We start from the raw sequence: 27,815 nt of genomic DNA, 5'->3' as shown, positions 1-27,815 counted from the left end.
CGGACGGGCCGGCGGGGCGGGCGGCGCGTGGGGGATGCGCGAGCGGCGGCGGCGGCGGCGGCGGCGGATCCCGAGCGGGGCTGCGGCGGGGGGCGGGGGCGGCCGCCGCCATCGCCATCGGCACTGTCACCATGCTGAGCCGCAGCTCCTTCACCAGCCTGGTGGTGGGCGTGTTCGCCGTGTACGTGGCGCACACCTGCTGGGTCATGTACGGCATCGTCTACACGCGGCCCTGCCCGGCGGCGGCGGACGGCGCGGCCGGGGGATGCGTCTGGCCCTACTTGGCTCGGAGGCCCAAGCTTCAGGTGAGCGGGGCGGGCACGGCCCGAGGCCCCTCGGCACCGCCCCTGCCCTCTGTCCCTGCTCCCTTCCGGGCCCTCTCGGCAGTGCTGGGCCTTGTGGAGAGCTCCCTTGGCTGGTGCGCGGGTAGGACTTGGCTTCGTGTGTTTTTATTGATTTCGTCTATCTGCTGTCACACACGTACTGGTTAGAGCAGCGTTGCGGAAGAAATGCTGGGCCTGTTTAATCTTGAGAAGACTGAGAAGTCTTCATTAATTCACGTAAATATGTCAGAGGATGGGTGCCAAGGGGATGGTGCCAGACTTCTAAGTGGTGCCTGGCGACACGATGAGGAGTAATGGCCGTAAACTAAAACACACTTCAATGTGAGGAAGAACTTCATTGTGTTGAGGGTTGCAGAGCACTGGAACAGGCTTCCCGGGGAGAAGGTGGAATCTCCCTGTCTGGAGACATTTCAAACCCATCTAAATGTGTTCCTGTGTTTCCTGCTCTAGGTCACCCTGCCTTGGACAGGGTGATCTCCAGAGGTCCTTTCCAGCCCTGACAGAGACCCTTTCCTTTATTGGCAGGATCTCTGGTTCTCTGAAATGGCTCCACTTCCTTCAACTTCCAGAACAGGTCATCCCATTAAAATATATTTAATGGCTGCTCCCAAAATGAGCTGAAAGACTTTTTTTGAGTACGCCATTTTCTTTCCCTGTGTGTAAAACCTTCCTGCAACTGGGAGAATTAGTGAAGCTGAAAGACAGACCTGTAGTCTAAACATAGAGATGCATGGATTTATTTCCATACTCTTAATTTCTCTGTGCTGTGTTTTGATTTCAGTTAAGCGTGTACACTACCACCCGGTCAAGCATTGGTGCAGAGAGTAATATAGATCTCGTGTTGAACGTGGAGGATTTTGATATTGAGTCCAAATTTGAAAGGTAAGAATCTGGACTAGTAGTATCCATGGTATCAGAGTTCTTTGTTGAATTCTGAAGTGTGCATCCCACCTAGGAGTTGCATGGATGGAAGTGTGCATGAAGCCAAGGTAGATTTCACTATTGGTTAGCTTGGATCAACATGCTGTTCTCAGCCGTATAGGCAGACGTTTTGCAGAAGTGCGCCTTGATCATAATAGGAAAATTTGCTTTCCATTGAGAAAATCCAAAGACAAATGTACCTGGAAGTGCTTGAGGCTTGTCTCTAATCACATGGGTAGGACAGTGGCTACACGTTTTGTTTTGTTCTTAATTGCTGTGGCTTCAGACCAGGAACAGGACTTAGATGTCAAGCCACGTTCTCCTTTCATGTATTTTAGCAACATGCTCTTTCATAACTATTTGTCTGCTAAAAATCACATGACAAAACCTTATTTTCCAATATTCTAGGGTTTGGGGATCTTCTGAAGCAATATGGGTGCCAAGACTGTGCCCTTAGAGAAATTTTTTAGTAGAACACTGACTCTGCATATGCCTCTGAACAATAAAAATGACTGGAACTGCTTGCTTTGTTCTTCAGATTTGCTGTCTCACTTTTGGTTTCTTTGTTTGTTTAAAATAACTGCCCAATTCTTGCCTCTCTTATCGTAGTCTCCAAGGTTATTTCACTCTCTTCATTTTCTATGACTAAAGAACTTGTTGGTTAGAGTTTAGGTCATATTGAACTTCTTAATCTGACAGACCTTCTTGTTTTACTGACAGGGTCTGCTAAGCTATTGAAAGTATTCAGAGCAGAATAAGCTGAGCAAGACTACAGGAATAGAGGAGGCATTATGCAGGGTCCAAGTAGGATGATTTCTTGGCTTGTACAAGGGGAGTGACTTCATGGTTTGGGGCTCCAGTTTAGAGTTCTCTATTGGCATGCCTTAGCTGAGAAGATATTTTATTAATGCAAAGTGCATGGCAAAACTTTGTGATTTTCTTTTTAAACTTTGTATTGTGTATACGATCTGTAATGCATCTTCAGCACATGAAGGCTGTTTTTTTACAAGTGCTGTCATAATTTTGGCCCTGTGACCTATCAGTAGAGGAAAGTAACAAAAGAATTGATGATGCAGTCCTATGTTATCTAGGGCAATAAAGTTGGGAGTGGACAAAGGTTAAACTATCTTAATATAATAGTAAATCTTTGGAAATGCATATATTGTGATATATTGTATAAAAATTACCCCATCCAGCCATGGAACAGGTTAGCCAGAAGTAATTGTGTCTAGTAATAGCTAAATATTTCAGCGTGTGCTATGTCATCTCATAATATATTTATTTTGTATTTTAGGACAGTGAATGTCTCTGTACCAAAGAAAACCCGAAATAATGGCACATTATATGCGTTTGTATTTCTTCACCATGCTGGCATTTTGCCTTGGCATGATGGTAAGCAGGTGCATATAGTAAGCCCTCTGACCACATACATGATCCCCAAACCAGAAGAGATTAATTTGCTCACTGGTGAATCAGCCACACAGGTAGGTGTGCATCCCATCTATGGAAGAGCATCTGCAAAATTAGTAATTTATTTTATAGACATTTCTGGTGTTAGTATCTGCTGTGCTTGCATCTTTAAACTAAGGATGGTAAAACAGAAAAAAAAACCCTCTTTGTAATTATCTTGCTAATAGCAGACCACTCAGTAGAGCAGAGGCAGAGCTCTTTAAAATGCTGGCTAGTTATTGAAACACTATCCTAGTTAACAGTAATTGCTTCAAGGATTCATTGCTTTTGGTAGAAATACGGTATTGCTCTGTAACAGCATGGTGCTGCTTTCTATAGTGAATTGAATTCATTTGAAATAATATGCTTTGCTGTTGTAAAATAGCAGAATAAGATATGAAGGAAAACAGATAGTGTTTGGTTGATCATCGTTTTGACTTTTTTGAAGGAACATCTGGTTACTGTGTAGTCCTGATTTCAAAGTCATTTCTTCTTACTAGTATCTACAACCCTAAGGTATGAAGGTTAATTAGATGAATATTCCTTCTTGATGAACAAGGCTGTGAATGGACACTGAAGTTTTTCAGTGTCAGATTGTGGTGGGCCTTTAAAATCCATTCTGTTGTGTTTGAGCAACAGACTTGATCTGGTCAAAATTAAGGTAAATTGTTTCTTAGCAGGCTTCTGGTTTATGATCTAGTTAATGACTCCCTGGATTCTGTGAGTTAGATTATTAGTTTTTTCAAAATTGTGTTGCTTAGCAGTATGTATTTTTATTCTTTTTTTTAAGCAAATTGAAGCAGAAAAGCAGCCCAATGCCCTGGATGAACCGGTCTCTCACTGGAGGTCAAGACTAACCTTAAATGTCATGGTGGAAGATTTTGTGTTTGATGGATCATCGCTCCCTGCTGATGTTCACCGCTACATGAAAATGTAAGTCGATGACTTCATTTTGTCAGATATGTTATTTATAAACTTATGTCACATTTCTTCAAAGATCTTCCTTGACCTTCTGTAGTATTTTATGTTTAAATGGGCACCTAGAGACGAGGGCAGATGCTCTTACTGCTTGCATTTTGGTAGTGACAAATTGCTGCTAAGATACCATGTACTAGAAAGCCTTACTGCAGATACCTGGTTCCTGGGCAGCTCAGAGTTTACAATACTTTTTCTGTGTGGAGTTACTATAGTAAGGCAAAGTAGGACTACAAAGACACAGGTAAAATGCTATAGCATACCTCAAACCTATTTGTTCTTCAGTTGTCCTTCTGGCCTTCAGAGCAGTTGCCGTCCCTTGACCCTTCCCAGTTTTCCTTCATCTGCAAGTTACTTGTACAAACTGCAAGTGCTGAAGTGGTACAGCTGATCTCCTAAGATACCTTTTTTCCTCCCTTTATGATTCGCTTTATATTGGTTTGACAGTGTATGTTCCTATGTTATGTCATTTTCCTCAAGAAAATTCTAACAAACAGGGTTGGGTTTTTAGGCTCCTAGGTGCAGGCAGTAGCTTCTGCTCACAGCTTGCTTCAAACACTTCCAGTATCAAGCATATAAGTAATGTTCTATAGACTTGTGCTGCTATATGTTGTTACCTTTCTCTACCAGTACCCTCTTAAATCCAGAAGTAGTTGGTTAACCAGCACATCCCAGGATTCTGTGATAGCTTTCCAGCCGGAATAGGTAGAACCATAACAGAAAGGGGTTGTTGGACTGGGATTGATGGATGAGGAAGTTTTTTCTGGTTGATTTGCAATCAGTGCTGTTTAGTTACGGCATTATACAGGAAAAGAGTTTTGATATGGAATAACTAACCTGCTGCATTTTTAGTGACAATAGCTTTAATCATAGTTATTACATAGAAATCAAGTCACTTCAGTTAAATAACCAAGCACTATTTCTGAGCCTCAATTTAGTACTTTGCTGTGTTACTGTTGCACATTGTGTGTTTAGTATGCCATCTCTTAGCATGCATAGAGACTCTTTTCTTTTGTCAACAGCTCAAGTTCAACTTTCAGGCTTTAAAAATGTCCATGATTCTACTCCATAGATTTTTACCAACATCACAGTGTAGATACCTATCTGCCTTTCCAGTGAAGACTTGAAGAATTTGTCTCTGTTAGGATATTGGGCTAAATACTTTTCAAAGATACTGACAAAGCAACTGCATGTAGGTCATAATTTACTAAATAACTTTACAGTGACCAATTTGATAGAGGACTTGAAGGCTAGGCAGTTTTTATTGGATTCATGCAGGTTGGTGAGGTGATATAGCAATCCAAATGAGAGCTTCTGTAGATGGCAGAGAAGATTTCTGCTCCTTGTACAATCCCTGCAGTAGTATTTGACCTTCTCATTTGTGCATCAGCCACCATCACATTCATGGTCCCTTGTGGGTGACAGCATGAGACTGATGTCCTGCCAGGCACCAGTGAGTGGGGGAGATGGTGGGAGGGTGTCATGGTCACAGTAGGAGGGGGATATTTGAAACAAAGGATACAAATATATGGCAGTAAACTTCAGCATATTTCTCTTCCACAGACTTTTAAATTTCCCTTGGTCATTCAAAAGCTTCAGCATCATCACAACCAGTTTCATTTGTATTTTTATTTGCTTATTCTGTCTTTCTACAGAAGGGTGAAAACAAACAAAAATTTTCAATACCTGTTACTTTCAATGAAAAATTGATTCTAGACTAGTGGCTAATTTCTTGCTGTGTGTTAAAAGAAAATGTGCTTGAAAAGATGGTGGGACATTTCTACATGGGTAGATTTGAAAGTGATGAATGAGTGCTAATTTGAATAAAAGTAGTTTTCTTTTTAGATCACTACAGTTATAAAATCCATGTTTAAATATCCTAGGGTTCAGTTGGGGAAGACAGTGCATTACCTTCCAATATTATTTATTGATCAGCTAAGCAACAGAGTGAAAGATTTGATGGTGAGTAATAGAATACCTTTAATTACATTTAACTGTTTTAACAGTAATCTTCAATGTTGTTTTAAGATTTTCTCATAAATTGTTTGCTGTAATGAAGAAGTATAAAGGCACAAAAGGATTCAATGACCATTTAACTTAATGTGACCTAATGTGGTAATTGCAGAAGCTGGATCTGGGTTTTGAGACTTCTCTGGCAGAAGTATCTGTCAGTCACTGTCTTCTATTCCACCAAAGGTGTTTGGATTCCATTGCTTCTGCCTTTTGGGTGGATATGGAGGACATCACTGTAGCAGCAGTAGTGGCAGGACCAGTCTTTTAAGTAGTTTGACTCCCTAATATGAAGAAGTTGTGCTAGCATCCCAGAGTAGATTCTCATGCCTTCTAGGCATATTGACAATATCCACAGCTGATAGTGGAGCTACACTTGAGATAAGTCAGGAGCTATTCTCTTATCTCCTCAAAATTCAGACGTGGGTAAATTTCTTGGTGCTGCTGTCTATCATGTTAGACTAACTTGAGCACCTGAAAGTTTGGTGTCACAATACGTCCAATGATTTTGTGCACTTAAATAAATCAGTACTTTGAAACGTCAGTAATGGAATTACTGAAGGATGAAGTTGGATGAGATTTCTGGAGATTTCTAGTCCAGTGTCTCTTCTTAGAGTAGGATCATGTGGAGTAAGTTTTTCAAGACCTTTTCCAGTTGAGATTTGGTTATATCCAAGGATGGAGAGGCCACAGCCTGTATGGGCAACCTGCTTTAGTATTCAGTCACTCCAGCAGTAAAAAAAAAAAATTAAATAATTTTCTGTATTCGTTTTTTGCCCTACTCTTATCTTGTAGGAAATCATGCAGTCCCTTTGCTACAGGTTAGACATGGCAGTCCCATGTAGATAAATCATGTTGATCTTAGCAGCTTTTAGTTAAGCCTTGCAGTTCTTTTCAGTTGCACTGACTGGAATTTGGTACTTGGAGTTACTGAGAACAGCAGTCTTGGGAGTGTCTCAAAACTGTTAAATGAGCACATCTGAATTATGCATCTTCTAGTTGGAAGCCTTTGTAGATGTAAACTTCCCATAAACCTTTAAGATTGTCTCTCCAATTCATTACTTTAGCTCAGAGAAAAGGTTTTGTTACGTAGTGTTCAAGAGAATCTACAAATTTGTGTCCCTTCCACCCCAGATTTGTACAGCAAAATAAACTCCTGAGCATTTGTTACAAGTCTTGACAGCAGATTGTTTTGTCCAGTATTTTTTTAGATGTGTATTTGTAATTTCTGTATTAGTGGCCATTGTCCGTTGTTTAAAGTTTTATCACAGCTCATCCAGTCCAGTTCAGTACATTCATGTGAACTTCTAACTGGTCAAGTCATGTACCCTGTTTACAAATAAATTCAGCATTCCCTTGTTACTAATGACATTCCTGCAGTTTTCATGCATGCCACAGTTAATATTGTTGTAACTCACTGCCTTAGAAAGTCATTAAAGATCCTGGGAAGTGCTGCAAAGACTATTCCACTAAAACCTGCAAACTTCCCTGTCAGCACTGGCTTATGTGGTGTCTCAGTAGTGATTGGCCAGGCTGCTCTCAAGTCCTGCAGAAAGAGTGGTCTTGTAGTAAACATTCTGTGATAGACTAATTGGTAAGTGAAGAGCAGGCATGAATAAGGAGAGAAGGTGGTACAGCTTTTGTGGAGCCAGGTTGCTATTTGACTGTGAATAGGGGCACAGACAGCATCTGTTTTCTATGCCTGACCTAAATCATGGAGCTGAAGATGCGTTTTTCCTGCTTGTGCTGGGCTGTGTAGATTGTCAACTGACTCTCATTTTCATTAAGATGTAGATCTTCTGTGGTGAGTACTGCAATCTAGAGATTATGTGTTCCTAATGTTCTTACACGTGCTTAAATGCTGTGGGTTTGGGTGTGCACAGAATAAAGAGATAATTTTAAAATTCATACCACTGAACTTATTGACAGTGTTTGCACACTGCTTTGTAGTATTGATTAAGTAGAGTGCTAGAAATAATGATGCTGTGATGCCCATACAAGAGTAGGTGTATTGCAGGGATTTGGTCATTCCTAGCTTTCAAAGGCTTAGCAACCATCACACCCACACTGAGGCTGTGAGGCACCACTTGTGGGCTTTAAGTTATTTGTTAAGAAAGAGTTCATTCTTCTAATCTTACCTTTATTTTAGTTTGCTTTTGGGGTTGGACAATTCCCATCTCTGTCTTCTATTGCAATCTGATTTCCTCCTTACACTACCCCTAATTCCTCCATAGTAATTCTTTGTCTGTGCAGAACGCATTTACCACATGCTGCTTACCCAGGCATTTGCAAAATTTTGTTTCTTGGCCATCCTCCACAGATAAAATTTCTTTTCCCTTTCTGCCATGAATGTAAACACTGTCTTTGATAGACTGAGAAATTGAAATTAGACAAACTGAATTACGGGAATCCTTTGAAAAGGAGAAGCAGTGTGGAATATGTTCGTGTGGTTTTTGGTATACGGCTGTAGAATCTTGCCAGTGTTCTCTACAGTCAGCTGTAACCACACTTGATTTTTTGTTCCATTTGGTTCAGAGATCCCTGACACTGTTCTAGTTTCTCAAGCTTTTCTCTCTGCTGTATTCATAAAATTTTCTCAGCTTCCCTTGCTCTCCTTCATGTGCCTGCATGTTCTGCCCCTGTCTGAAAAGCTTACAGGGTCTTGGGAGGGTGGTGAAATTGGGATTTGTTTGTACTCACTGGAGGGAAGAGTGAATAGGAGAATCAATGTAGCCCTCAGTTCACATGTGAGTGATAGGTGGGGAGCCTAAAACCATGTTCTGTGTCACAAGAATCAGAAGAAGCCATTCACCTCAGTTAGGTGTCAGCTAGATAATTACTGTAGAAACAGGTGCAGAGTAGAGTAGCAGGTCTGAGATGGGAATTATGATTGGGAGTAATTAGGAGCCTGGAGCAGCAGATCTTGAACTCTCGCAAAGAGTGCCCGCCAATCTGTCATCCTGAGCTGTCCTTGGAAATGTAAAACAGACTGCCTGAACTTGTTCTGGGATAGCTGCTGAGTATTCCAACATCTTAGAGGACAAGGGGGTTTTTGTGTTTTTTTTAAACCTGTTTGAGAGGTGGACAGGGACAGCTGTCATGCAGAAGGAGCTGAGGCAATTTAAGACTTTTGGTTTTCCAGCTTAAGTAACATGTAGATGATACAGAAGAATTAGCAGAGATTTAATTTTTGGGGTGCAGAAAGAAAGTTTTTGTGACACTCCAGATCCCAAAGTTATCTTACTTAGCTTTAGCTGTGGCGTTTTCATTAGTCTGAGCTAGTGGCATCATCTTGCTTCCCTGCCCTTTCAATTTCTCTCAAAATCAGCCTCAATGAAGTAAATTTCTGACTGTGGCCTTTGGGATGCAATTTGTTTGTTGGTTGGGTTTTTTGGGGTTTTTGTATAATATTCTAGTTTAGGTAATCTTAGCATATACATTCAGAGAACTGTCAAAATAGTTATCTTAAGCACGTTTCCCACTTTATGCTGCCATCTCAGAGGCATTTGTACAGGAGCAGTGAGGTTGCTATAGGAACTTGAACAGAACAAACTGCTAATTTAACATTTCCTGGAAAAAACACAAAGACTTCAAGCATGATATAGAAGTCTAAGATCTTATTCCCTTTTAAAAACAAACTGAGTTCATAAAATTGTGTGATAAAATTATAGTGTGATACAATCACTTTATTTAAAAAAAATATTAATGGAAGTAATTGTTGCCATTTTTCTGCTGTTAAAGATGAAACATCTTTTTGAAATGCAGGTTATAAATCGTTCAACAACAGAGCTACCTCTTACAGTATCTTATGACAAAATATCTCTTGGGAAACTCCGATTTTGGATCCACATGCAGGATGCTGTGTACTCCCTCCAGCAATTTGGTATGCTTACCTTTAATGACTTTAGGCTAAGAAATCACAACTAACCCCTTAATTTGTTTATTTTATGCACATAGATGATACTTTTTTTTTCTGGATCGCTGGTGAAGAGATTTAATGCTACAAATCTTGTGTTGATTCACCTTAAGTTAAAGATATATGTTGATATGTGGTAGGGAACAAGAATACAGAGGTGAATTAACCATTTAAAAAATTATTTTATTTGGATAGTACTCTGTAAAAGCATTGGAGGACATAAATAAGAAGAGCATTTTCACCATGGGTTTTCCCTATCATCCATGGAACAGAAAAGCTGGATCAGTGGTACATAGGCTTTGATATGAGGTATTCACAGCTGCTCACTGTAGCCATATATCTGCAGTGAAACACAGGCAGGCCATACTAAGTAAAATCCAGCTGTTCTCCTTAGTTCAGGCCAATCTATATTAAAGCTAGGAGTATGTCTGCTAAATATAACTCTCTTGAAAGAGTCAAGTAATTGCTTGCTCAGAGTTTGTGTAGGGCATTTGTCCACCATCACCTCCATAATTTTTTATGAGCCTCCTCAGAATTGAAATTTTCTTATTCCATGTCTTGGTTGTCGCGTGATAGACACTGATATCAAGATCTCTCATCCCAAGAGTACCTCCTGTGCCTGGAAGAAAGGCCTGTGTAAGGTGCTGCTTGTTCCCCCTAAGTATGTAGATAGTGAAACATAAGGTTTGAAATTTTCATATTGGAGTAATTTCTGGAGCAGTGAGATTAGTAGAAAAACTCCAAAATCACTTGAGAATGGCCATGTACTTGCTGTGATGGCGAAGTAATTTGGTGCTCAAATTACTCAAGCACTATTGCCATAAACGCAACATTGTGTATTTTCTGAGAACTGTGGACTTCAATCATAGCGTTGCATCTATGGCCATGTTTCTCACTGACTTTTGTTATCCTTTACTGTGTAGTCCTTTTCTTTCAGCTTTTGATGTGAAGCTCACTCTTCCTGTGTATCAAACTAATGTTTAGAGGCCAATTTGTAAAACTTCTTTTTTACTTCCTGCTCAGGCCAAAATGATTTAATGTGTCTTCCCATTTGTCTATCAGGTTGTCAGCTTAGGTTGTAATTACGCAGCACGTTAAAGGCACATTACGAAACACATTGTAGTTACATAAGTCAAAGGCTTGTAACTGATGGGTTTGGGGTTTGGGCAAGCTAAATAACTTGCCAAAATATAGGTAGATTAGATTTTTACCAATAAAGTTTCCATCATGTTTTGGATATATGGTTCCTTAACAAAACTTGTGCAGGTGACATAAGATTCCTTTCACACTGAACTTGAGCATAACAGCAATGAACTGTCAGGTACTTCTTGCACAATGACTTGTTCTTTTTTGTAGGGTTTTCAGAAAAGGATGCAGATGAAGTAAAGGGAATTTTTGTTGATACTAACTTGTACTTTCTGGCTTTGACATTCTTCGTAGCAGCATTCCATGTAAGTGGTTTTAGTTTTTAGGAAGTACATAATATGGGGGAAAAAAAAGAGGGGAGGTGTGTCTGACTCTCAGGTGTTCTATTTATTAAGAGTTATTCTTGAAAATAGTAATTTCAGTAGAGCAGTGGAAGCATTATCTGGTACAAAAGTCAACTATATTTCCAATACAGAGTTAATATAAAAACCTTAAATAAGGCAGAAATTTGAGATAATTATACAGAAATTGACTGAAATATAAAACTTTACCTTCATTATCACTTTTTTTACATTGTAGTTGAACCAAAGCCCTGAGAATTAATATGCTTGTCAACATTGGTTTAAATTTTGTTGGCTTCTCACAAGGTTTATCACTGCAATGGCATAGCTGGGGCACCTGTACTTGGGTTTCTGTCTCTGACTTGTAATCCCTGGAGAAATTTAGATCAGGTGATATTTTCTGAAATTGCTTCCAGAAATGTTCCTGTAAAATGTGGAGCACTCATGGTTACTTTTTTGTTGTTTGTCCCTTTTTTCAGCTTAAATCTGAACCTTGATTTTAATGAATAACTTCTTTTAGACACTGGGAACATTTTTGTAATCTACAGTTATACTCAACACAGTTCCCATACTCTGGGAGAGATAAGAACTTGCCTGGAATGTTACGTTTCTTTATGCTTATATTGCACACAGTTAACTTGTTTGGAAAGCCTTAGACTTCCATGGCCTATTAATTTAATTTTTCCACTCTGATCATCAGGTTGCAAGGTATCTGTAGACTAGGACAAGCTTTTCTGATAGTTCTTTCTTTTGTGTATCATTTTCCCAAATAATAAAAAAAAACAGAAAAAAAAAGCCAAACAACAACCCCCTTCCATAAACAAACAAACCCTACAAGAACAACAGAAAATTTTCTCATTGAAATCCACTGACCCAAGAATTTCTGGAATCTGTGTTTGATATTTTTTTTAGACACTGAAGTATTAAAGGAATGAAAATATGGAAGAAAATTAAAAACCTTACTACAAATTGAATTCTAAAATGTCCTGGAAGTTTAGGTCAACTTAGTGACAAAATACAGAGGAAACCTGGCTTGCTGCATTGTAGGATTTTGTTTTCTAAAGTTTTGATATTATCCAAATGTAAATTGACTATCAATCCAATACAGAGCATTTTTAGTTTATTTTACTGTGCTTTTCCTTGTGGTGTGTGGTTCCTCAAGATCCTTGTTCTTCACCCTCAATGATGAGTTATCCTGTATTGGATCTCTGGCTTGCTTTACAGGACATTAATCTGGGCAGCATTGCAGTGGTGGCGTTTGAAATTCATCCTGTCATTTTGCATTGCTTTTAGAGCCTGGGCTTCTACAACTTTTCTTTTTAGGTTTTATTTGTGAGTCTTAATTTTAATTTCTGAAGCTTCTTAAACGGGGTTTTTTTTAATGCCATGTTGAATGCATTGTTAACATTTTCAGTCTCTCATTAGTGTATGTTTCAAATGAGCAAATGAGTATGTTTCTTCCTATTTGCAGCTTCTCTTTGATTTCCTTGCATTTAAAAATGACATCAGTTTTTGGAAGAAAAAGAGGAGCATGATTGGGATGTCTACAAAAGCAGGTATGGACTAGAATGCTAAGTGTTGTCTATGTGCTGTCTGTTTTATGGTGTGTGTTTTCAGTCTTGCTCTAAGTTAACACGTTGTAGGTTTATAGAGATAGCCAAATGAGATGGTTTGTGTACGAAGATGGCTAGCAGTCTACACAGATGGTTCTAACTTTGTTAGTTCTGTGCTCATGTATCACTTGAGTTTTAGCACTTGTGTCACTACTGAGGTTTGACTGTCTTGGAATTGGGAATTAGATTAATAGTGAGACAGTTACCATGTTTTCCTTGCTGAAGGAACAGAGAAGTACTTTGAGAAAAGAATTAAGAGCAGAAAAAGTTCTGTGGGTGGAGAGAATGTGCTTTCATGAGTAATGCTGTTCTGCAAGTCCCTTGTGTTCCTTGTAGATAACTACAGGTTCCAAAACATTTGTGGGTGGAAAGTGCTGTATTGTAATGCTCTTGCTTGATTTGGGCTTTGATGTAAACAGGAGCAATAGAGGCTCCTGGGGTGGGGGGAGGGGGAGAGCATGGGAGGGTTGACTTGGTTTGTGTATAGGAAAGATGAGAGAAACATAGTGATCTGACATCCTGCCAAGCCTTCCTAGAAACAGATGAATAGCTTTTTTTCCAATCTTGATTATGAAGCAAAATTGTAAACCTGGAGTCACTTGACCTCTGAGACTATCCCTAATTCTATCATATTTATAGATAGATTACAACATCTAAGGAATATCAATACTGGGGGGGGAAGGGCATTCTAATTTATGGTGAACAACATGTTTTATTATGTGGAGAATCCATATATCATTTTTATGAGTGCATTTGTTTTTTTAAAGCAGTTGTACTGCTGTTGGCATGTGTATGCCAAAAAGTTTATAAAAATTCAAAACAGTCCATTGAATTTCAGAAATAAGAGTCACTTACCAGTTTCAAGACTCAGTAAAGTCAAATTCAAAAGACTTTAACATTTACAAACAATAAATGAGTCTCAGATACTGACATTATATTATCTCACAGCCTTTCAGCTTCCAGGAGACAAGCATCATGAATGTAGCTCCTAATTGTACTCACATATTGCTGAATTGCTTCAGTACAGAAGTCTTCATTAAATGTTCCAATTTTCTTTCGTCTCCTGTGATAAGGATTGCATAAAAAGTTCTTGTTCCCTATTTGCCCAGAGATCACTGGCTGTTTCTAGGACTACTAGATATATCAAGATGTACACAGAAGAAATTCATACTTAAATTGTGTAAGACAGAATTGTACCAAATAGACCATCAGTCTTCTGTCATCTCAACTGTTCATTTAAATATTAATAAGCCTTCCATTTTCATGTTTTCTGTCCAGTGCTTTGGCGGTGCTTTAGTACTGTGGTAATATTTCTTTTCCTTTTGGATGAACAAACAAGTTTATTGGTACTGATCCCAGCAGGCGTTGGTGCAGTGATTGAGGTGAGTTCTTGAAGCTGTAGCGCCAGATACCAGTATTTGCAGCAACATCCATAGTTTATAGTAGAAAAATAATGCTAAACTGGTTACTGGAAAATTCTGCTGTAGCTTGCACGTCCTTGGCTTTCAGTGACAGAGGAGATGGTGTCCCTTGATCAAATAACTAAACTGGAAGTATCCATTTTTTCTGGGATGGTCCAGATGATATTGTAGAAACCAAACACAGTGATGCTGAGGTTCCACGTATCACATCACCCGACAGGCCTCACTCCTGGCCAAGTAAGTGTAACCATGTCAATAAGCCTGCATGGAAGTACTGTCAGAGAGCAGGCTGAGTGCCCACAGGCAGTGCCAGGACTGAGGTGATTGGGGAAGGAGAAAAAGGAGGAGACTGCTGCCTGTGTGCATGATTCCAAAAGTCTGCATCTAGTCAGTTGCAGGTAGCACAGCTGTCTCAAAGTGACAGCAATCTCAGTGACAGTACATCTCAGAGGAATTTGTCTGCTAGGAAGAAGTTTTTCACAACTTGGACTTAACTCCTGTTTCTCGTGCAGTGCTAATAGTGACATTGATTCTATAAGAAATTATTTTCTCACTTGTACCAAAGATAATAGTAAAGGATTGTTGTTACACTATTCCCCTTTTTTTTTTTTTTTGTCTGGAATATATGGTGGGTGAGAAAAGAATATTGGTGTATCTAAAGTTAAGCAAATTAACCTTGTCCACAAAAAGCTTCAGAGAGTGCCGCTCTCCTAGGCACCTGCATTGCCTAAGTTGTCAAATCTGTTTAGCAGTGTGGGTACAGTACATGAGTAAATTTTCAGGTGAACTGAAACTTCAGGTTTACGTTAGGGTCAGGCTGTTACAGCTGTACAGTAAGTAACCAAGTTATTCAGTGCATTCACTGATTTTTGGTTGTAGTTCACTACTGAAATGTAATGACTATGTAAGTGCCAACTTAATCCCTGTTAGGAGTTCTGAGGCACCTTCATCGAAGGCATATAAAAACTTGCTTGGCAGGTGACTGCTGGAATTTTCTAAATGCCTCACCTGGGGTTCATCTTAGGCAGTGCCATTCAGATATCCTAGAATGACTACATTACTTCGCTTAAATTACATCATCTGATAAAGAGACTTAATAGTGCAGGCTCACAACGTTGTACTTGTTTGATGACATGGCATTTGGTTTGTGTAGACACAGGTAGTGTGTGCTGCAATCAGGATGCTACTGCTTTATGCAATGGGTGATTAAAATAGGTAATCTGGAATCCTTCATAAGATGTTCCTTTGTATAATAATCTTTTATGTGCATTTTTTGGTTTTGCTAATCACAGCTGTGGAAGGTGAAGAAGGCCTTGAAAATGACAATCAGGTGGCAAGGTTTGAGACCCAAATTTCAGGTATAGTAGACATTGCCCTGTTAATGATTACACGCTTGAGTCATCCATCTGTTTCCAGGTTGCTGTGCAACTTGACTTCTAGTGAAATGAAGAACCTTTTTAATTATAAAAGGTTCCTGTGTACATCTCTCTATGAATGGCTTAATCCAATAGCAGGATGAGCATTTGCAAACCTGTTTCTTTCTTTGAGTTCTTTAGAAGAAGCAGCTATTTGTATGTATTTATGGTGCAAGAAACTTCAGAACTTCTCTGTCAGTTTTTCTAAATCTTTATGGTGGGGCTGCCACTGTGTTGGAAAGGCACTCTTAAGTGACATCATGTTTTGAAATAAGAAACTGGCTTTTTCATGAACTGTAGGTGCAACTTCTCCGTTGTGGAGCTAACAGAAAATGTGGCATGTTCTGAGGACAGTACACTCTTAGATGATTTTACTTCTGGGTAAAATGAAGTGCTGAGACTGCAGAACATGCAGTGGCAAAGTGCAGTCTACACTAAAAGTTTTATCTTGCTGGTAGAAGAAACAGTTGTCTAATATTCAGTGTTTCTTCGCAAGAAGTGCTGGGGGTTTGTGCTGCCTAAAGTCTGTGTCTGGAGTGATTGGTGGCTCTGCTTGTTCCTATGTCTAGGAACTGTGTTGAAGCAGGCAGAATTTCTGGACATGTGGAAATAATCCATGATCTCTTCATGGTTACGACTTTTCATAAATGCTTCCTGTATCTGACAAATTTTTAGCTATTTGACTTTGCGTTTACTTTGTGAATTCTACTGTTTCAACGACATTTCTCTAAGCAAACAAGTCCTCGAAGTTTGGTATAAAATATTAGGTTAAAAGTTAATCTTTTTGCCTACCCTATATTTAGTAGGCTGCACAGGACTAATATATGACTCTCCTATATAGAAGCTTTTAAAAGCTTTGTTAGCTGCTCAATGTAGAGAGTTGGAGAGAAAATGCTTTCCCCTATGTTCTGATTTGTTTATGGTTTTCATATGTGTTGCAGTTTGGTGCATACAATGACTCTGAAAAGAAAACTGAGGAATATGATGCCCAGGTAAGAGGGAATCCTATGACTTCTGATCTACAAAGTCTGTATATGTCACCTGTTGATTGACTTGTTTTGCTCTTTTTTTCTACAAGCGTATTTTCCACATCTTCACAGTTGTCAAGTGGATCATCACTGTGTAGATGATCACATAGTGAAGATTCATTCTGATAATTTATGAAAGGAAACAGTGAAATAGTTCTTTTGGTTGTTGAATCTGGTTGAGGCATTGCTCTGAGAAGCATTACCACTCAAAAATCTGAAAGCTGATGTTTGTACTTGTTATTTTTACTGAAGGAAAGTTCACGTGGTTCCTGTTTTATGAAAGGAGTTGAGCATAAGTGACAACATTGGTGTTAAGTAGGAAGCTACTTTTAGAGACTGATCTTTGCGCTGTCTCTTGGTGCCAACACTATGAGGTGATTGTCTGAATTGGGCTTCGGAATTTTCACTATCACCACTAGAAGTGGAAGCATAGTGGAAGTTATTGCAGGCATTTGGGAATAGGAAAAGATTTTCAGGAAAAAATTATGTGGCTCTCTTCTTCTCATGGCTATTTAATGCCATGAAAAATCTGTCCATATAGAATGTGAACCAACAAACTGTTTTTCTTATCCATTAGGCCATGAAATACTTGTCGTATTTGCTCTATCCACTGTGTATCGGAGGTGCAGGTTACTCCTTGCTGAATGTCAAATATAAAAGGTACTGTAACTCTATGAATGATCTTACATGGAATTGAAACATTCCCCATTATTTCTATATGGTTATGGAAATCAGTTGTTAGCTTGATGCATAGGCCAGGAACTGGAAACTTCCTTGTCCTGTCTATCTAAAGCTGAAGAATATAGATGTTTTTTTAACGTAATATAAGCAGCAGGCTGTTGTTTTTCAGAGGTTACCTGATAACAACTTTAGCACAGAATTCAATAGCTTGCATGCATGTCAGTCAGAAGAGGAGGAAGAAAGCTGCCATTGATGTTCAGAGGGCCAGTTGGTGATAGGAGAGATGAAAGGAATTCAGTGGTTGAACCTGTCCAATAGCAAAAAGACGCAAAAACCTTCACAAAATTACTTGGTTTGAACAAGAGGCTTCTTTGTTCCTAGATATGATAGCTATGATGGCAAGCAAGCAAAAGCATTTTTTAGAAAGGGCTCTTTATTCCTTTAGAGCCATGAACTTCCTGCAACATAGTAATACTTCAGTAAGAGCTGGACATTCAATATTTCATGAACAAATGAAACCCTTGTCACCTTTCACTTGAAATAGCTGGTTCATTTTCTGTTGGAGATATGCAAGCGTGTAGCAATGAGACTTCGTTGTAGGAAAATCCTGCAAACACAAGCATGGTGAGGCCATGTAGGCATTTTTTAATAGTCCTTAGGCCCAGATGGGATGTGAGAAAACAAGCAGTAGTAGTTTTTCCTAATGTTATTTTAAGCTGTTGCTGCATAAATGAGCTGTAACACTCATACTAGAAACTGGGGCAATTTCTGGGCTATTAGAAAAGCATTTTTTTCAAAAGGTTCTTGTCTTAGTAAGCAGCTAACAAATATGCAGCATTTTAAAATTCTGCTTTTCTGACAAAATTCTTGAATTTGTTTAGTATTTCAAAATACTGTATTTCAGGTATTTTATGAGCTGCAGCTTAAGGAAGTGAAAGCAATTCATATAATAGAATTCTTGCCATCGTTAAATCAGTAAGGAAATGTGTCACAACAAATAATTTTAGCAGTAAATTGTCCTTTAATCTTGGAGGCATTTTCTGATTCATTCTTTAAATACTTGTGGATTACTGAAATGCTGCTACAACTGTAATGTTGCTATTAAGGTGACAGTAACACAGCAGTGCAAGTTTAATTTTAAATTACATAACCAGAGTGTGACAGTTATTAGCTGTTCTCAGAATTGCAAGCAGGAGTATGGGATTCTGTCATTGTCTGTAGCTCTACCATTATTTTGTTAGGATTGTGCTCCATTGAACATCTGGGCCAGTTATTAGATGTAAGGAGGGAAAAATCTAGATTCCTTGTATTTACTTTTTTTTTAAATACCTACTGTTGTGGTTTGCACTGAATGGTACTTGTTAAGTCCTTACTGTGCCATATTAAGTGACTCTTTAATATTTAGAAGACAGTGTTATCTTTGCAGGCCTTAATACAGTCAGAGTTCAGTGAACAGTATTACACACACAGTGCACATATCTCATGTCAGTTATCTGATTATCAACATAGATGTCTTAAAATGGTGTGTAAAAGTATAAAAACAGGTGATAAATCTGTCGAAACTTCTTGTATGGACTGGTAAGTATCGTTTGCTTAAACTGCCTTCTCTGGAGCCCCTGCAGGGAAGGAAGATGTGAGGTATTTAGTTCTTGTCATGGAGAAATTTATAACACAGCTGTTTCTTGGAGTAGTCATGTGGTGTACAGTGGTGTGTATAGGATGTGTTATCATTTTGGCTGAAGAGAAATATAACTGTACTCTCTTTGTTTGTAGCTGGTATTCCTGGTTGATTAACAGTTTTGTCAATGGTGAGTCCCTTCTGTTCTGTTTTCTATACATACATTTTCAGATGAAGGCCAGGAATCAAAAGTAGAATGTTAACTGCTGTCATTTGGATCAGTGTAATACAGATCAATAACTTATTACTAAATTATCACAGTGATTAAAAAAGGGAGAAGAATCAACCCAAAGTGAACAAAATAATTAGATGCATCTTCATTCTTCAGAAAAAAAAAAGAGTAAAATTACTAATTATGGAAGTACAGTTGTGTGATTAACATCTGTGCATTTGTTTGTTTTCCATATTTCATCTTCAGGAGTGTATGCTTTTGGATTCCTGTTTATGCTGCCCCAACTATTTGTAAATTACAAGGTAAGATTGAAAAGTGATGAAGGTCTACTTTTCTAGTCTCTTCTTCCAGACTTGATTACAATTTGATACTTTTTATTTCTAGATGAAATCTGTTGCACACTTACCATGGAAGGCTTTCACATACAAAGTAAGTAAAGCTCTAATTTAAAGTTGTGTGCAGTCATTTTGAAAATTATTTTCTATAAGAAACAGCCTAATAAGAAGTAGCTTAAGGATGGCAGTACTTTTTTTGTTTTAAGAACTAAACTTGTTTGCAACTGTCCTTAAAATAAAAAACCACACTGATTTTTGTTTTTCATAATGACTTCCATATGATGAGAATACTTGCATCCTAGTTTTTATGATAATACTGCGTTTTGTACCATCAGCTGTCTTGCATGAGTGCAGATGTTGGTCCTGCAGATAATCCATCAGTCTCAGTTAAATGCGTTATTCTAAGAACGTTTCAATGCATCACTGACAAGGAATAGTTCCCAAGAAACAGTTAGGAATGCTAAAAGACTTTATTTTGGCAGGTTGCAGGAGCTACCAGAGGCTGAAGTAATGTACACACTGTGCTGTGCCAGGGTGGTAATTGTGAGCTTCTGGGCAAATGTGAGGGGGATTGTTCCATGGGGGAAGAGGGGCTGCATGCACTGTGGTGTCCCCACTGCCTAGACTGCCCTGGTAAGACAGTGCAGTGCTGCAGCCAAGCTCAATAGCAGACCTTGGAGGGGAAGGTGAGTTTATTTAAAACCAAAATCAGCTCACTAACCCTTTGATAGCTGCATACCCACAAGCACCCAGTCGTGTGTCCAAGTGGTTTGTACAGTACTCAAACACCAAGATGATAGACCCGAGTAGCCCAGTCAGCTCTCATATGCACAGATATGGGTAACAAGGGACACCCACTGCTCAGTTCCCACGTCTCTGATGTTCTCCCTCAATTAGCAACTCTATGCTAGTTTTGTTCTTGTACCCCTAAAGAGCTGATAGTGTTTTGACTATCATTTCCCCCCAGTCCCAGTCATTAGGGTTTTTGTACTGTGCTTTGTTTTCCTGATCTTTGTGTCCTGAGAAACCCTGGCTGGATGTGCTGGGATCATCAAGGTGATGCCATCACCATCTACCCTTTTTATTTGTGCTTCCACTTATAAATGCTTTCATTTTTCCTTTGTGCTGATATTTTACAATTGCCCAGAACATCTGTACTTTAAAAGGAACAGTGTTAAAAACTGCTCAAGAAATGGTGTCCAATTCTGAACAGAGGATATGGGACAAAAGAACTAAAACATATATATCTAATGAGACTTCAAAGGCATTTCCATTTCTATGAGCCTATAGCAATTGTCCAACTTTCTGCTGCCTTACTGTTTTTAAGGAAACATGGTGCATCTAGGAAAACAGATTGAAATGTAGCTGTTAGCAGTATAGCAGCTAAGCAGTGTTTTATGTGGAAATAGAGACAAAAATAACAATAAACACAGTATTTGAGGCATATACTAGGCAAATCAGCATGTTTCTTAAGAGGAGGGAGCAAAAGGTATATTAGTGAAATAATTTCACAATTTTACTTCACCAAAGAAAATAACTGAGCAGAAGACATCAGCAGTTAAATAAACTACAGAGGGAGGTTATTCAAGCAAATAACCTTTAGATGAGTACGACCTTGCCTTTTCTTACAGAGCATTTATAGTTCCTGTTTAGACACCATAGGCTATCCACAACAAAGGCGCATGTGTGTGGAGAAAGAGGTCTATTTTTGTTTTCAATGATGTTTCATTTAGACAGCTTTGGAGGGAGTATTTTACATTTTTAATGGATATTTAAAGTTGCTTGCTCTCTTCTTCACTTGAAGTGGAAAGAAGAGTGTGAGGGCTCACCTGTAACCATTGTTTTAGAGAGCTTTGCTTTGTTTTTTCCTTAATTTGAACTCTGACTTTCCAGTTTCTGTGGGTTTTATGTTTCATTGTTAATAAAGAGTGCCTTCAAGTGAGGTAATCTCAAAAGAAAATTATCCAGGTCAAACACTATGGAATGGGCTGCCTTGGTGCATTCACTTGCAGTGCCTTATGAAGACTGCCTGTGTGCCTGAAGGATGGAGCATTTAGCTTTTTCTTCCCATTGTTATTGTAGGATCACTCACTTGGGTGTTGACTTGGAAAGGCTGTCTTTTCCAGCTTACCGAGGTTTTTATTTTTGTTCCATGACAAACCTTTACACAGGCTTGAGAAGTGCTAGCCATATTGCTCAGTCACTTCAGACTGATGGATTTGTTTTGACCTGACTGAAAGAGCTCTCCTGTTGTAACTAATCTCTTAACAGGAGAGAGAACTCTCTGCTGTCCAACACCCCCATTTTCTGCTGGTATTTTCTTCTATCATATAAGCATTGGTTCATTTTGTAGAGTGAGTTTTGTGCTTACATCACTTGCACCCTTCTTATGGTATGGATTAGCATACAGCTTGCTAAACTGAAAGGAGCCATGTTACTGACTCAGTTTGTTAACCTAACAGTGAATATTCTTTGCTGGGTTTGTTTCCTGATGTTTTCAGTGAGTTGAAACAGTTCATTGCAACATGAGTACTAGAGCTGGTGCACTGTAAGAGTTGATGTGTACATCCTTCCTGTAGCCAAGAGCCAGATCCAGAGGAGTTGCCTTTTGGTTAAATTACTTTTCATTATTGCTGCAGAAATAGAGCCTATAGTACGCCTAGTTGATTGGAAATGGTGTAGAAAATTATCCATCCATTATTCAAGACATGGTTACTTCCAGGAAAGCACTGAAAATATTTTAAAGTCTTTCCAAGGCTATTAAGTTAATCTTCTTAAAAGCAATACATTAACAAATTTTTACACAAATTTCTTCAGAAAACGAAAGTGAAGTGACATTTTGTACATCTTGTCATTTGAGTAATGGATGAACGAAAGTCTGAGGGTTTTTCCAGTTCCTTTTGAAGTTTTCTCTGAAATTGAGTGTGTGTTTTTCCCCTCCCATGACAATACTCTCACTTACCTGAAACAGTCCTACTTCCTTTTTACTTGTAACTTCTGGTCTGTAGTAGACAGTATATCTTCATTAAAAGAAGACATTTTAAAGTTTGCATTAGTTTTGCAGAATAACTTTAAGTGTTGTTACAATATGGAGGAAGTCTGTGTTCCCACAGAAAAATACAAGAAGCTTCTAACTTTGTATGACTGATGACTTCCTTTCTTCACAGCCAACTGAAGTCTACTTTTCTTTTATTTGTAGGCATTCAACACCTTTATCGATGATATATTTGCTTTTATCATCACTATGCCAACATCTCATAGGCTGGCATGCTTTAGAGATGATGTTGTGTTCCTGGTCTATCTCTACCAAAGATGGTATGACTTCCTTTAATATTTGTTACAGTTTTTACAATGCTATAGATGGTTGTAGTCTTGTTACTATAAAGAGCTGTAGATTGGGATAGACTTGGAGCAGAAGTTTTATACTATAATAATGTCTAGTAAAGTATGGGCTGGATAATACTAGATATGTATATGCCTAGTGAAGGGACTGGTGAGCAGGGCACCCTGTAAAGGAGATCTCAATACAAATAAGAGGAACTAAACCATTTCCCCATAACTGACAGTAATCCTGGACATGATACAGAGTAGTCAAAGAATTCCTCTTGTCACAGTACTCAGAATTTTTGTCAGTTACCCCTTTTCCCTCTCCACAGCATCCTTCTTTTCACCAGATTTGGAAGTCGCAAATCCTCCCACCTCCCCAAAAAGACAAAACAAAAGAAAAAACAAGCAAAAACTACAAAAAATAAAAACCAAAACTAAACAAACAAAAAAAAAACCAAACAAACAAAAAAAACTACCAAAAAAAAAAAAAAAACACAAAAAAACTCCACAAATCAAATGTGAGACATAAATACCTGAAGTTAGGGAAAGGAGAAAAATTCCTAAGCTTGTATTCACCTTAGCAGTTCTGGGCTTCTAACCCTTGCTGAGGGCCACATCTCCATATGAGGCATGTTCTCCAAGGTGCTCTGCAGGGCAGTAATGAAGCGTGTTGTGTGATGGGGGACTGCCCTGCTCTGCCTTTCTGTTTACCTGGTTTGCAAAAACAAGTTATCCGGTTCTCTTGTAAGTTGAGTACCTGTCAAGTTTTAGATTCTTTGAGTAACTAAAATCAGGTAGAGAAGAAAGCTATATGCACTACTTACGAAATAGTAGAAATGTTCACAGTGAAGTTACAGAAAGTGTATTTTTGTTCCCAAGAATAAACATTTTTGTTTATTGTTGTTTTTGTAGAAATTAAGTGGCCTGCAGCTTCTGATAGGGGCTGGGCATTGGTTTCAAGTTTGAGAGGTGTCCTGGATTGCTTGAGAAAAGACTCCAGCCAAGCTTTAAGGGAGCTAACACATCTCTTAAGAGGTTCTGTTATGAGACAGCTGGTTGAGTCATATTGTGAAAAAGCTGATATGTCTGTACAAATCTTTAAAGATGTTGGGGTTTGCCACAAATAGGAATAGAGAATATGATGACAAAGAAATTAACTTTTAAAATTAAGCATCATAGAACTACTTAAATCTTTCAGATAGGAGGCTTTAATGTAACTAAAGATTTGGGTTTTTTCTGCCAGGCTTTATCCTGTGGATAAGAGCAGAGTAAATGAGTATGGAGAATCTTATGAAGAAAAGTTAAAAAAAAAAGCTCATAGAGAATAACTAAGAACTGAAGAAAATTCTGACCCTTGGACTCTTCCTCGCTTTGTGTATTACCTGGTCTTACGGAAGGAAAAATTTATTTAACAAGACTATTTTTAAAGCTTAAGACAGAACTACATGGACAATACATCTTCTATATTGCCAAAATCTAGTTTTGATACCCTCCTCTTTCAAGACCCTCTTCGTCCTCACAAGGTCTACAGTCTGCCAGATGACATTATATAAACTTCCTGCATTTCAGCCTCTCTTCAGTGAAAACCTAAGCATCCTGACCATTGTAATTAAGATCCAAATCTGTGTTTTTAAGACAACTCATGAACTGAAACTGTGGTGCCTGTGCCACTAGGCTATGAAAACTGAAAAAACAAGACACTGTGCTACAGCAGAATCAAGGATTATTGCCAAACTGGGGGCTGTCAAAAATAAAAGGTATAATATTGGATTATATTCTACTTAAAAATCATTCTCATTTGATAATGGAGATAATTGAAATTGTAGAAATTGTGAATTCCTAGCTAAAAAAATATGTTGTTGGAAATACAGGATAAGGTAGATGGCATTGTTAAACTTCAAATTCTGCCACGTTCTTGGCCTACAATATGGCAGAGGGTTTCAGTTTTCTTAAAGTGAATGAAGGTGTGAAAAAACTGTAACATGATTTCTTTTAATATGTATGCAAGTTTATAGAAATCTTTCTGCATTGTTGACAAACCTGATTTCTTGGCATAGTGGGTATTCATGTAATGCAAATCATTGTTACATGCTGGAAAGGTCTCTTAACGCTTCTTAAATTCTTCATCATTTGGTACCACAGTGACCTACTAGGCCAATTCTGTCATGTTTCAAAGGGAATAATTCCTCAGTCTTTTCCTCCCTCCCTCCCTGCCCCATCCTATTTTTTAGATGAAACACCCATCATTCAAATATAATTATTTTGCTCAAGTACAGGTTCAACAAACTACATGATGCAGAGAAAAAAAATAACCTGGTAAGAACAATTCATACCTTTCAATTTAAAATCTGTATTCCATGGGAATGAAATTCATTAAGGGAGGCATTTTGATCTGTTTCGTTCAAATTTGTAAAAAATAATCAGGTTGAATTATTATACCAAAATACAAACCCCACAGCTATATCTAGAAACCACATCTAAAAATGATTAGAAAAATTTTTTTAATCTTCTAAGATTTTTAAAAGTAAGTTTCTTAGTAACAGTAAAGAAAATACAGAGTGTATTCCTTTCAATGGCAAAAAAAATACAATTTAAAAAATCCAAAAGGCAGAATTCTAGTTTCCAATTCTAGTTTTGCTTTGGTCAGTAAGTTTACAAGTAAACCATAATGATTCTTAAGTTTATTAAATTGCATGCTGTTTGTGCAAGGCTGTTTAACTTCAATTTGTCGTTAATTGAAAATATTCATACAGGTCAGCTCCTGTGGTCTGTAACTACTTGGTGAAGTGGATTTTATCCAGTTCTGGTACTGCAAAAGTCTGAATGTATAAATATTTGGGTCCAAAAAGATAAAGAAGTTTGCCTGACTATTGTGTTTTGCTACAGACTACAGCCTTTCCTGTACTGAAATCCTCCTTACACACCGCTGGCAATGGAAAGGAATCTTGAAGTGAATATTTATCTCCTGTTAATGTTAAAGTCTCCTTATGCTGTTAATTGTGACTACAGATTATTGACTTTAGCATTAAACACACCTAAGTAAGTCTATGCAAAACTGGGACTGCATTTGCTGTATCTTATACCTGTTTTGAATTTGTTTGGAATGAGCTCTTTACTGTTAAGCAAACTAATATTTCACATTAATTAAATGTGTGTGAAAAGTTTTCCTGATATAAAAGATGCATATAGCATGTTCCCTTTTTGTGCCATTTCAAAACAACCGAGTCACTGGTTCTTCTAGAGTAGCTTCTCAAAGTCCAGAATACCGTATTTGGGTATTTCTGATATTTCGTGGCTCATTTTTGTACACAGAAAGATTTCTCTTGCACCTTTACATATTGTGAGTTTCTTGGTCTTCTGTCTTGCATTTCTTGACACTGACCTCATGATATTCTATACAATAGTCATAAAGCATATAAAATTAGAACATTTTAAGTCTTTAAGATGAGCAAGACTTTCCTGTTCAAGTCATTGTTTTATGCATTCCATTTCCAAATAAAAGACTTGACATATAGGATAAAGAGTTACCTTTTGTTACTGGAAAGAAAGGTGGTAAAAAAACTGTAAGTAGTAACTTTGGAGATACAGAATTATATATTAACTAATTTTATATGAACTTTCTGGTTGTGGTAATGACATCAGCTCAAAATGTGGTTCTGTATGTGAGCCAGCTCATGCTGGATAATCAATATTTTAGAATCTAAGTGTCCAAGAGTAACTTAAAAACTTCCTCACTTCTAATGGGATTTATTAAGCAACTACGTGACCATCTCACATTCTTATCTTCATTAGGCTTGTAATGGCTTTGGAAATTATGAGTTTTCTGTGATTTGGGGTTGGCGCTGTTTTAGAATTAATTCAGAAAACCATCATATGCTTCTGGAAGCTGCTCTTGCCCAGGGTTTAGCACTGCACTCCTGATTCTCTAAGGACATAAGTGACAAAAGGCAGTTGGCTGGACTCTGTGGGTGTAGATGGCCCGTGGTGCAGTGCCTCCGAGCTCCATTCCTGCACAGCTCTTCACTTCCATACCCTGCTGCTTCCTGCTCATCATTTCCTGCTGTTCTTCTCCAGGAGGCGACCTTCCACCCTTTGGACTTTTTCCCCAAGAGCCACAGGACAAATGGATTTACAAAACAGCAGCAGCAGAGTCAGAAAGAGCCCTGCCTTCCCAGATGCCCAGTGACTGACTGTTCCCCATCTCCCACTAAGTGGGAGGCCCTGTGTGAGGATTGATGCACTTTTCCAGTGGTTACAGAAATATAGAAAAAAGACATTAAGCTGTTAGAGAGCATCAAAGGAGAGGAACGAGGATGTTGAAGGGACTGTAGGGGAAGCTTTATGAGGAGCAGCTTGAGGTCGCTTGGTCTGTTCATTCTGGAGAAAAGGAGACTGAGGGGAGACTTTATTGCAGTCCAGAACTTCCTTGTGAAGGGGAAGCAAAGGAGAGGGTTCTGATCACTTCACTCTCATGACCACTGACAAGACTTGAGTAAACAGCATGAAGCTGAGTTTAGATGGGGATTTTATTAGGAAAAAGTGTTTCGCCCAAAGGGTGGCTGGGCAAGGGAACACGCTCCCCAGGAAGTGGTCATATCACCAGCGTAACAGAGTTAAAGAAGTGTTTGGACAATGCTTTAGGGCACATGGTGTCAGTCTTAGAAATGGTGCTGGGTAGGGCCAGGAGTTGGATTTGATCATCCGGATGGGTCCCTTCCAACTCAACATATTCTATTTAAGATTTTTCTCTCAGTATAAAGGAAGAACTGTGATGTCTCCTTTTTAAGGATATCTGGAGCTAATCAGTTTGCTTCAGCTATTTCGTTAAGCTATTCTATTTCTTACCACTCCTTTCAATGGGTCCCTAAAAATCTTGGTTTGATTTGGATTTTTTTAATTATTCTTTTTAGAAGCCCCCATCAGAAGGAACAAAATAGATTCAAAAGGCACTTTTAACACTGGGGCATTGTGTCTCACACTGGCCTATGTTTGGTCAAAAGAGTAGAATAGCTTCTCCCCTGGTGCCTCCAGCTTTCTGTTTAG

General features: G+C 38.5%; 1 protein-coding gene across 1 annotated transcript; it reads left to right on the top strand.

Moving 5' to 3' along the window:
* The first annotated feature begins 19 nt into the window (after window positions 1-19).
* CLPTM1L (CLPTM1 like) lies at window positions 20-26,284 on the top strand. The gene is made up of 17 exons (XM_030971275.1): window positions 20-305; window positions 1,126-1,226; window positions 2,560-2,749; window positions 3,505-3,647; window positions 5,573-5,651; window positions 9,465-9,582; window positions 10,972-11,066; window positions 12,574-12,658; window positions 13,994-14,097; window positions 15,429-15,494; window positions 16,493-16,543; window positions 17,157-17,239; window positions 19,034-19,068; window positions 19,357-19,412; window positions 19,495-19,539; window positions 22,645-22,760; window positions 24,016-26,284. The coding sequence occupies exons 1-17, from the start codon at window positions 132-134 to the stop codon at window positions 24,098-24,100; spliced, it is 1,626 nt and encodes a 541-aa protein (XP_030827135.1). The 5' UTR covers window positions 20-131; the 3' UTR covers window positions 24,101-26,284.
* Window positions 26,285-27,815: the final 1,531 nt, after the last annotated feature.

The sequence above is a fragment of the Camarhynchus parvulus genome, chromosome 2, assembly GCF_901933205.1.
Source record: "Camarhynchus parvulus chromosome 2, STF_HiC, whole genome shotgun sequence".
Lineage (NCBI taxonomy): Eukaryota > Metazoa > Chordata > Aves > Passeriformes > Thraupidae > Camarhynchus > Camarhynchus parvulus.
Note: the sequence above shows the minus strand (reverse complement) of the source record. Positions and strands in the feature narration are given on the sequence as shown.

Bases quoted from the DNA above. Each gene is read 5' to 3' on its own strand.
- CLPTM1L (XM_030971275.1), top strand. From the start codon at position 132: ATGCTGAGCCGCAGCTCCTTCACCAGCCTGGTGGTGGGCGTGTTCGCC. The intron at 306-1,125 runs GTGAGCGGGGCG...TTTTGATTTCAG, and splicing joins CTCGGAGGCCCAAGCTTCAG to TTAAGCGTGTACACTACCAC. The intron at 11,067-12,573 runs GTAAGTGGTTTT...TCCTATTTGCAG, and splicing joins TCTTCGTAGCAGCATTCCAT to CTTCTCTTTGATTTCCTTGC.